The sequence below is a fragment of the Abramis brama genome (assembly GCF_963993115.1).
Source record: "Abramis brama genome assembly, chromosome: 8".
NCBI lineage: Eukaryota > Metazoa > Chordata > Actinopteri > Cypriniformes > Leuciscidae > Abramis > Abramis brama.
Genome location: NC_139970.1, coordinates 19,473,034 through 19,484,327, shown reverse-complemented (window position 1 = coordinate 19,484,327; position 11,294 = coordinate 19,473,034). Strand labels below are relative to the sequence as shown.

Sequence of the window (11,294 nt, the reverse complement as noted above, 5' to 3'; positions counted from 1 at the left end):
TGTTTGTAATTATTATTATTATTATTATTATTATTATTATTATTATTTTATATTTCTAAATAGTTTTAATAAATGATCAAAAGTACTTTAATATAACTCTCAGGTAACTGGTGATAACGAGGTGCACACAGCTGAACTAAATGACAAATCAATTAACCACCATGCCAACAAACTAAGGGGAATGGTGCAAAATGAAAACAAGGTCCAAACAGTGTGTGAGTGTGACAGTAGGGCCCCTCTCTGAAGGTGCGACTTGCGCCAGCAGATGGATAGAGGAGGTTTAGGTGGAAGACGGGAACCCGGGAGAGGGCTCAACAAAAAAGTCCAGGGTGGAGTAGATGGAGAATTGATCCAGAGGATGGCCTTGAGCAGGAATGTCCAGGTGGGGATCTAGGCCACAGCCAGGATTGCGACCCACAGCGAGGTTTCCTTCGAGGGAGGAGCCATGGTGGAGGTAGTCTCAACGAGGACGAGCGCAGGTGAGAGCAGATGACGGCGACGATGGAGGAGCCCACGGCGCAGACGAAGAGCCGATGGAGTGGAATGATGCCGATCGTCTAGAGGGCCATGATGGAGTCGTAGTGACAACCCCCTGAGATGGAAGTCGAGATCTGGAGGGCTGAGGCGGAGCTGGGGCGACCAAGGGCAGAGGCGAAGACTTAGGGAAGGCGGAGCTAGACACAGCCGTAGGGGTGGAGGGCCGAAGAGCCGCAGACAGCCTGCAGGTTCGTGGCGCAGGTGACGCAATGACTGACCCAAGGGAGCTCGGCAATGCCGAATGTCCGATGGTCTACACTGTAGTTGAGGGAGGAAGGAGCAGGAGCTAGAGTGACAGACCGAGGTAGAATGGAGGGATCAGAGACTGGAGCCGGATCCCCATGCCCAGGATGAGGTGGCTCACAGCAGGCCCGCGGTGTAACCACGCCACAGAGGAGGTAACAGAGGCACTGATGGACTGGTGGAAGACAGTGATTACTGGGCAGCAGGTGTGGCTGAGGCCTGGATAACTGACTGGAGAGGGACAGAAAAACTAGGGAGACACAAACTCACAGGAGAGCACTGATGAGGTGGTGGGATAGGGAGGTTGGGTGGGACCAGCAAGTCCAAAACAAAAACAAGCATGGTGGGGTTAAATGAAAATTAAAGTCCAAGTCCAGCAAATCACTCTCAGTGACGGGAGGGTGGGCGGGTCTCCAATCCAATCCTCGAGCCCCACACACATACCCTCGGCGATGGACAGGACAGCCGGCTCACAGACCAGACCGCTCTGCTCACGCTCCATTGCGATGTTATGCTCAGTCACTCCTGGCACGGGCTCACACACTGCAGCTGAGTCTGGCTCTATGTCTGAGATGGACACTTGCTGCTTCTCCTGGCAGCCGGAGAAATTCTGGCTGAGCACTGGATTCTGAGTGGGACTAGCGTCGTTGTCGATGGGTCCAATGGTGAGCAGCCATCCACAGGAAGCCAGCACCCACTCCACCAATTCGACAAGACTCCCTTGAGGACCCTCCCTGGACAACTGCGCCATTGTGGTGGTGTTCAGGCTGGCATACAGGAACGAACATAAGCAGTTGTCCGAGAAGGTAGATTGATATGTGAGGTCAATAAATTCCTCCACGTGTTCCTCAAGGAAGCAATTTCCCTGCTCAAGGCACAACAGGCGAACTGCAGGGATGAAAACAGAACAAAAAACATGAACTCACATTCAAAAAAAAGAAAAAACAAAATACACCGCTTATCTTATCTAGGTCCTGCCTTCTGTCACGGTTTGTTGCGAACACGAACAAAGATGATGATGAAGGATCAAAAGTACTTTAATAGCTCTCAGGTAACAGGAACACATACTTACACAAAAAATGAATGAGGCAGGACAAACTGAACAGAAACAGAGAGAACTTAAGCACTGGTGACTTCCTCCCATCAAATTTTGTTCTCATCTCTCCTGGAGAGCTATCAAATGACCCCAATCAAATGCACCTGAACCAGCTAATCAAGGTGTTTGGGTTTTAGAACTGAAGTCTGCAGGATGGTACCTCTCCAGGAGCAGGGTTGGAGATCCCTGCTTTAGGGGCTCTGTAGTACGACACACACCATAAAATAGTGCAATTTTAAACACAACAATAGACATAGTGCAACCAGGCTATAAAAAGTCAAAATACATGAGACAAACAAAATCATTCAAAATATTAAATTGTCATCGCTGTCAGTTATATTTTCAGTGTTGATCACTAAAAATGTTATTTTAAATTTCTTACGTAGAAATCTTACAAAAAAAGTGCACCTAAAACTAAAATGATCTACAAAACAATTTTGCATAAAGTTGGTGATTTGTTTAGGCTAAATTCATTGCCAAAGGTTCAGTACAAACCCTGAACAGAATGTGTGAGGAATTACAATGCAGTGCTGCCAAACCATGTTGAACTAAAAGCTAAAAACAGTGAATGATGAAACACCCAAGAGGGCACAATCTCTCTCTGAAGTCCTTTCCTCGCTACAACAACCAGTGGTTTCAGACAGGGCATGTTTTAAATGAGCACCATGTAATTTCTCATTTTGCCTCGGTCAGATAAAGAACTGCAGTGCCTTCTCCTTTAACAACCTCCAAATGACTGACGAACGGCACTATAGGGAGACTTAAATTGCATCCAGACATGAAAAAATAAAAATAGAAAAGCACAATTTGGGTGACTGAGGTAGTCAGTAATTTATAACTGGCACAATATATTTAGCAAGGCCCAGAACAATTACTAGGCTTGGTGCAAGAGGCCCTATGCATATGAGCACAAAATCTCAAATTTTCTGATCTCTCTTTACATTCTCATCCCTAACTGTTCTTAGAACTGAACCCGGAAAGAACCTGGATCACTCATTAACTTACTGACTGCTAAGAGTGAATACATTGAGCATGATAATGTATGCTAAGCACAAATACAGAGTGAGTAAGAGAGCATAGCCCTGCACATCCTCTGAATTTGGAGTTCATACGGGCATGAAATATGCATGCGCTAACCATTAACCCCACTGTCCTCTAGTCTGCTGCACTCACCAGAGCTCGCTGGAGATGTTCTCTCAGGGCTTCGTTCACTGATCACACACACTCTGCTCAAAGCGAGTGACTTTAACCTGGCAGATCACTTTACAACATCTGCAGCTGCGAAAGCAGATATTTCTGATTTAAATGTGAATATTCAAAGTAAATAAATACTGAAAGTCGAAACATGCAAGAGCAGATTCAGCTTAATGCATGTGGTAGCAGTGTCAAGTAAGGCTATGTTTACACAATAACAATTTGTTCATAACATGGGTGTGTTATGCTGCCAGACCAGTAGTTGGCGATGTCACTTTGTAAAGAAACATTACAAGATGTAATACACATGTGCATGGCTTCACTGTTTTCACAAGTTTGCGTTTTTTGTAGTTTGCATAGAGAAAATAACAGTGTTGTGCGCTTTGAACCCTGTTTTCAAAAGTTTGCGATTTCAGGCCCCCAAAACACGGTTGTTGTGTAAAGGAATGTCTTAAAAAAAAAAACCTTAAAAGTTTTCCATTTTTAGTTGAAAACGCTATTGTATAAAAATAACTACTGACCTCCATAATTAATTAATGAAATGTGTAATTTCTGCATCAATATGCCATCTACTGTTTCCAAATAGGTTTCTCACATAAAATGATATATACTAAATGATCTTTAGATAGAAAATTAGGTTGGGAAAAAATACATACAATTTGTTGTATGAGAGATAGCGTTCCATTTTTGTGGGTTTTAGCACTATACTACGGTGGCCGAGAGAGCTCAACGCGCTGGAACTGGAGAAAACACATGTAAATAGAAAAGCACCCGCAAATTAAGAAAACATCTTCATTAGTTTCACAACAAATGTGTGCTCCAAATACTCACAACACAACCAAATACAGAAACGCGTTGCAAAAGTTCACAACACAACCAAATACAGAAATACGCTGCAAATAGCATAGACCACAAAGGAAATGTTTCCAGGGGACCCCAATAAGTGACGAACCCGGCTGGGACGTGCTTATTGCTCATGAGCATCCCTATGCCCTACTCCCTTAGAAGGGCAGAGCCCTTGAAGTGGAGACTTTGGAGTGAGTAGGGCACTAGTGTGCCATTATGTAGCCGTTTGGAACACACTTGGTGAAGGGAGCAACGAAAGACATCATCATTTCCTCATTATTTTCACCTGGTATGTTCCCATGACAAGACAACGCAGCACGACGTCCATCAGCTGAATAGCTGTTCTTATAACAGAAATATCTTATTATTGCTGTTAACATAACTGTTGCAAATAAATATACATTTTATACAAAAAAGGTTTTAAAATATGCGTTGTATATCTGTGTGTGAGTGTCTCAACTTTAAAACTTGCCGTCTCATCTTTTGGACCCTGCATTACCTAACATTTCTTATGAAACTTATTTAAACATAACATGACAAAATGTGTACAATGTAACTGATGTATATTAATATCTTACCCTCATGTTCTTTTTCTCTATTTTATTTATTTATTTATTTATTTTTCAACTCATTGTTGACTCTTTTCTCATTTGTATTCTGATGACATTGAACATATTAATACATTTAGTATATTGTATACAAAGTTATGTGTCATAAACATGTCATCTCTGTATGTTTTGCAACAAAAAAAAAGTAATAAAAAAATAAAATAAAAAAAGTAGACTTTGAGCTATGCATGTCACAGCCAGGTTGTCACTTATTGGCGTCCCCTGGAAACATTTCGGTTGTGATCTGTGGCATTTGCATCGCGTTTCTGTGTTTGGTTGTGTTGTGAGTTTTTGGAGCACACGTTGCGTTGTGTTGTAAAACTGAAGAAGATTTTTTCTTAATTTGCGGGTGGTTTTTTTTCTATTTGCATGTGTTTTCTTCAGTTGCAGTGCGTTGAGCTCTCTCGGCCACAGTACTATATACAGTTCAAAAGTTTGAGGTTGGTATCATTTTTTTGTATGTTTTTAAAAAGACATTTAAGCTCAACAAGGCTGTTTTTTTGTGTGTTTATTGAGTAGTTTTTTGACATGTAAAGCACTTTGGTCAACTTGTGTTGTTTTTAAATATGCTCAACAAATAAATGTTGTTGTTGTTGTAGTCTACTAATACTCTAACGAGAGTTAGATGACATGTATCTGCAAATTAAGTAGACTATTGAAATAAAGTGTAAAAAAAAAATATCTAGCATTCAAAACTGAATTTAGACCTGGAAATAAAAATCTCATTCATTTTCGTACAATCTGCTTATGCTTATATATATGTTCTGTTTTGGCTGTGTTACATTGTATTTTGGTTCCGTCTTCCTTGATTCCCTGTGACCTAGTTTCTCAGTTTATGTGATTAGTCATTATGTTCACCTCTCGTCTCATTAAGTGTCTCATTAGTTCCCTATGTTTGTTCCATGTATTAAACCCTAAGTTCTTCTTCATTCTCACTGTGTACTCATCAGTGTTATATTGTATATGTTGGTTATATCTCTGATCTTCTGAGCTTTTAATATTAAATACTATTAAACTGATTCTCCATCTTCATGATGTTTAGACAAGCAACCCGTGACAAAAGAACGGACCCACTAAAAGAGTAACAAGAATGGACTTACCGGCAGTCCAACTGTTATGCTTGGAGCAGGAGCAGCAATCCCTCGAGACCCACACCAATGGGTTTCTAGACCTGCCGTGCATTACCAGCTTCCTAGACTGATCGCTGAGCGTCTTCTCCCAGGTACGTCTGCCCGATGTGGGTCCTCTGGGGAATTTCGCAGAGTACATGGAGTGGGTGCTGGTGAACTGCGATTCACTACTGACACCAGCTCCGGACAATGAAACAGAGCCCGCGGACAGAGGAATTGAGCCTGCTGCGAGGAACGAACTACTTGCTCGGTTTGCGCCCAGAACAAAACTTCTAACAAGCCTCCCGCTGGTCTGCTGTGGCCTCTGACCATCCCCAGTCGCCCCTGGTCCCGTATTGTCCTGGACTTTGTCACTGGCCTCCCTACCTCCAAGAGCAATACTGTTATTTTCTAAGGCGGCTCATTTCATTCCCCTTCCCAAATTGCCCTCTGCCAAGGAAACTGGTCTAGTGGTAGTCGATCACATCTTTAGGATTCATGGTCTTCCCAAAGATGTGGGGAGTTGGGGTACTGTCAGGGTGCCTGACTGATCAGTTGCAGGGCTTGCTTGTATTTTGTCCTTTTTCTCAACCACATGGCTGACACATGGTGATTGTGTTGTCATGCCATGTGCTCTATTGTCAATTGTTACTCTGCCCCTCTTGCTGCCTTGTTATTTCATTATGGCTCACACCTGTTTTAGTTTGTTTGTCACCCTTTATATTCCCTTCTTGTTTTCTGTCCTGTGCCAGACTGAATCTCTGCTTTGCTGAGTTTACCCGGCTCTTGTTTGTGTTTACCTTAACCTTGATCTTGTTCTTGCTGTAGGTTTAGTCTTAGTCTTGTCTTGTTTTCCTGCCAACTATCTGAAGTTATTTTAGATTTGGTTATTTCTTAATTTTGTTCATTCATCCTGTGCTTCTAGCCTAGTTTTTGAGCTCCTGTCTGGTTAGTTTAGTTTTCCCCCCTCCCTTTTTCTTTGTAGCTCCCCAGCTCCCCTGTCTGCCAGATCCCATCCTTGATCTTGTTCTTGCTGTAGCTTTAGTCTTAGTCTTGTCTTGTTTTCCTGCCATTTATCTGAAGTTTTTTAGATTTGGTTATTTTTTTAAATTTTGTTTACTTATCATGTGCTTCTAGCCTTGTTTTTGAGCTCCTGTCTGGTTAGTTTAGTTTTTCCCCTCCCCTTTTTGGCTCCCCAGCTCCCCTGTCTTCCAGATCCCGTCCGTCCTGTTGCTCCCTTACTGTTCCTTTTTGGATCTTCCCTGCCCACCTGCCACAAAGCATTCCAGCTACCATCGCCAGGTCGCTATCTCTACTCACCCGGTTCACTTTCTCTCCCTCCCCTGCCAACGCCACACTACATCCCCAGGTGTTCATTTCACCTATCTCGTTCTCCTCGGACTTCATTCATTTCTCTCCCAGTGTCGCTGTTTGGATCTGCTCTGCCGTTCACTCTAGATTTCCCTTCTCCGACGCCTCCTGTTGGGCTGACATAGCACTCCCTCGTACCTGGCTGGAACCATCCCTGATCCCCCTGTTTGACTGTTGTCTCACTATTCCTCCCTGTGTTCCTGATTTTGTGTGCCCTTGTTATTCAATAACACACTGTCAATAAAACAAAGCTTGTTTCCACCAGGGAATTAAAAAAGATAGTTACAGGTAATTACTAATCTATATCTCACAATTCTGACTTTTTTTTTTTTTTTTTTTTTGAGTTTATATCTTGCAGTTTTTTCTTACAGTTCTGACATTTTTTATTTTTTATTTTTTATTACGGAAACAAGCTTCCGATCCCTGCAGGATCTCAGTTCTCAGCTGTTTAAATTCAACATTAAGGTTGGGAAAATGTTATCGCAATGACTTTCAGTCATTTGAACGTCCTGTGCCAGCCTGGCACCTTCCCCATGAGCAGGCAATGAAGCAGGGGGCAAGCTTCATTCTCTGGCCCCTCACACACGGATGAGCAAACACAGAAGCTCTTATCCCACTGCTGTTTCACTCTCTGTAATGGAGCCTAAAGGGAAAAATCTTTTACTAGAAGTCAGTCAGGTGGATGATAGATAAGAAACATCCGTTCTGTCTGTGGATCTGTGCTAAACACATTACCCCTATTACACTCAGAGCACTGTAGGTCATATGGGTCATATATTCTTTCAGCCACCCATTGCTGCCACTGTTTTTCAAGAATGAGTACCGTGTGCAATGTTGACTGTTGTTGTGCACTGTGTCATTTTTGCAATGCTGCATTCAGTGTTTATTGCACATAAGGACTTTGACAGACACGCTAAAAATTAATTGCACAGGCTGACAGCACCGTTTATTTTCAACGCTTCCTGCATTTTAAAGAGCTGATTTAGGTGACTGGTTTGGAGTAGAAATAATGCTGCAGAGTCACAGTAAAGTAGAATGTCAGATTTTTGTGTTATACTGAATCTTCCAGTCCACAACCAAATAGAACCAGAACCGGCAACCCAATCTCATAGGAAAACTTTACTATTTAAGTGGTGGCAATTTTTTATATGGATTCGTATGATGTGAATATTCTTTTAAAAGGATGTAGTAACACTTGAGTCATTACTATCCAAAACCTTACAAAAACCTCTAAAGCTTACAAAGACTTCAGTCATTATTAGGGAATTATCATGCTTTTCACTTTAGAATACTGATCCAAATAATTAGTAATTCCTTCTGAATTACTTGAGTTATTACTAGTGGGTTATCTTTACCTTTACTTTAGAATTAACTATATGTTATGCATTATTCATATTAATTATGAACCATGACAGAATAGTATTTTAAAGTGTTACCATGAATTGCCATGAGATTGTGTTGGAATCGCAATGCAAAATGGTGAATGTTCTGTGCAATTATTGTTTGGCACTTATTTTTGGATGTGCATGTGCTATTACATGATTCCTTTAGTGAATTGGGTGTTGAAACAACACAGACAACCCTATCAGCGGGCACAGTTGATTCTTACTGAATTCCCCTCTGAGTGTTTATGTATTCTCAAGGTACCTTCTCTATATTTCCCATCCTTCCTCCTCTCATGCGTATACGCAGCGCTGCTTACAGTAAACGTGTTTACATTCACGATGAGGATGTTAGGCTTTGACTCTGTAGATTTAATTGGATTGCTTAGCCTTGCATTACTCAGATCAGTGAGAGTCACTTCAGGTAGCTGGGCAAACATGTTGCTTGCCTAATCTCACAGACAGAAAGCAACCGTAAGAACGAGAAAAAACAGGTGCTACCATGGTAACACCATAGTACTTTTTAAGGAATAATTGAAATAGAAATATTAATAGGCTAAGCATCTGAATTACAATGTTCTCACAGAAATATTTCATATATCAAATACAATTGTTTTTCAATGAGAACAGTTATTCTTTTATTTATTTTCTAGGCCAGGTGGGCAGATAGAAAAAATATATAGTTATATAATAATTAATAAACCAATAATTGATTGTTTGTCTTTATTAGGGGAAAATAGTAAATAATATCTAAACCATAAAACAGTTGGAAAACAACAATTTCAATAGAAAACAACATTAAAAAATAATTTTAATTAAAGATTTCAAACAAAGGCAGTAAAAAACACATTAGATGATGTGTGCCAGTCTACTCACTGTAGCTCCTGTGTGAATCCACATCAACAACATCTTCCTCATCTTACATTGAGCTCCACCATTTCTGTCCTTCACAGTCGTCTTTCTATGTTTGTCTCTGTTGACCTCTGCAAAAACTGCAAAACAACATAATGTAACCACCGAAAATAACACAAAATAATGGCCTATTTAAGAAGAGTTGCATCATGTCGGTTTTTAAACTGTTTGTTGTCTCACTTGAGTGTTTCAGCTGGGCCTTCCCAGGGTGAATCTACAAATACTTCTTCATAGCATCATTATAAATCTTGCAGGATATGTAAAATACATAAAATATGTGTAGTAACAGAAAATATTTAATTGGATAGGTAAAACAATACAAAAATGGATTTTAAAAGATTGCAACAACCTTCTGAACTTCTGTTACTGTTTATTATCTCTGAAGAGTAGTTGACCCACTCTTTTGTGTAGGATACTGTGGAAAAGAGGAAACATTACCTGAGAAAAAAATACAAAATAAATACATATAATAGCCTATATTTAATTTTACACATTATAGTAGTTTTACACAATATAGATCCTGCATTGTGCATGATGTCAAACTCTGCAGGATTACAGTGTTTCAGTCTGTAGCTGTTGGTGCGTTTGAACGACTCCTCGAGAAGTGTGAATGACCGCAGATCAGTTAAAACACAAAAGTCTTTGCAGCAGTGGGTGTGTGTGTTTGTGGATGTGGGAGGGGGTCATTTATGAAGAGTTAAGATATATGGAAGACCAGGGCTGTTTGACACATTTTTACATAACATATTTCTCAGGGGAGATATATCTTGATTTATTACGATTGTTTATTTATATAGTTTATAATTATTCATATATAAATACTCTTTGCTAGTTTTGCTAGATATTCATTTCTCTAAATACCCAGCTATGTGTAAATGTGGCCCAAGTATCTGGGTATTTCTGGAAATTTACTGTTCTGTGTAATTTGGCTCAGGATTTTTCCACATACATCGAGCAAATCTGAAATTACACTGCAGTTTACCATGGCCATATATGACCAGATTCGATCCTTTTCATGCAGTGACAGTCCCTGAATACTCTGGACAAAAAAAAAAAAAAAAAAAAAGTCAGTTAAATGAGTTAAAGTAGTTATTTACTGTACTACTTACCTTTTCAAAGTGTGAGGCAGAAATAACATTAAAGGGTTAGTTCACCCAAAAATGAAAATTATGTCATTAATGACTCACCCTCATGTCACTCCAAACCCGTAAGACCTCCGTTTCTCTTCTGAAGACATCTTAAGATATTTTAGATTTATTCCGAGAGCTTTCTGTCCCTCCATTGTAAGTCAATGGACGTGTCACTGTTCACGTCCATAAAGGTAATAAAGACATCATCAAAGTAGTCCATGTGACATCAATGGGTTATTTAGAATGTTTTGAAGCATCGAAAATACATTTTGGTCCAAAATTAACAAAAACTACGACTTTATTCAACATTGTATTCTCGTCCGGTCTGTTTTCCATCCGCGTTCACAAGTCCACATTGACGCTGCTGACGTAAGACGCTGCTGACGTGTTATCTGGTGCGTCAATGTGCGTCAATGTGCGTCCTGACTCGTGAACGGGGATGGAAAACAGACCGGAAGAGAATACAATGTTGAATAAAGTCGTAGTTTTTGTTAATTTTGGACCAAAATGTATTTTCGATGCTTCAAAACATTCTAAATAACCCACTGATGTCACATGGACTACTTTGATGATGTCTTTATTACCTTTATGGACGTGAACAGTGACACGTCCATTGACTTACAATGGAGGGACAGAAAGCTCTCGGAATAAATCTAAAATATCTTAAGATGTCTTCAGAAGAGAAACGGAGGTCTTACGGGTTTGGAGTGACACGAGGGTGAGTCATTAATGACATAATTTTCATTTTTGGGTGAACTAACCCTTTAAAGTATAATACTTTAAGCAGCTTTCACTACAGTACTGGTACATGCAAGCTTCTTATATATCTCATTCTTGTCACAAGAGTCCAGCATCTGAGGTGCAAT

General features: G+C 40.4%; 1 protein-coding gene across 1 annotated transcript; it reads right to left on the bottom strand.

Annotated features, from left to right (window-relative positions):
• Positions 1-1,129: 1,129 nt before the first annotated feature.
• On the bottom strand, positions 1,130-8,761 carry LOC311087849 (uncharacterized protein; the record flags this gene model as incomplete). Its single annotated transcript, XM_084121319.1, has 2 exons — positions 5,625-8,761; positions 1,130-1,668 (listed from the first exon to the last, which is right to left on the bottom strand). Exons 1-2 carry the CDS (start codon positions 5,791-5,793, stop codon positions 1,130-1,132), a joined length of 708 nt encoding a protein of 235 aa, XP_083977445.1. The 5' UTR covers positions 5,794-8,761.
• Between the last annotated feature and the right edge of the window lie 2,533 nt (positions 8,762-11,294).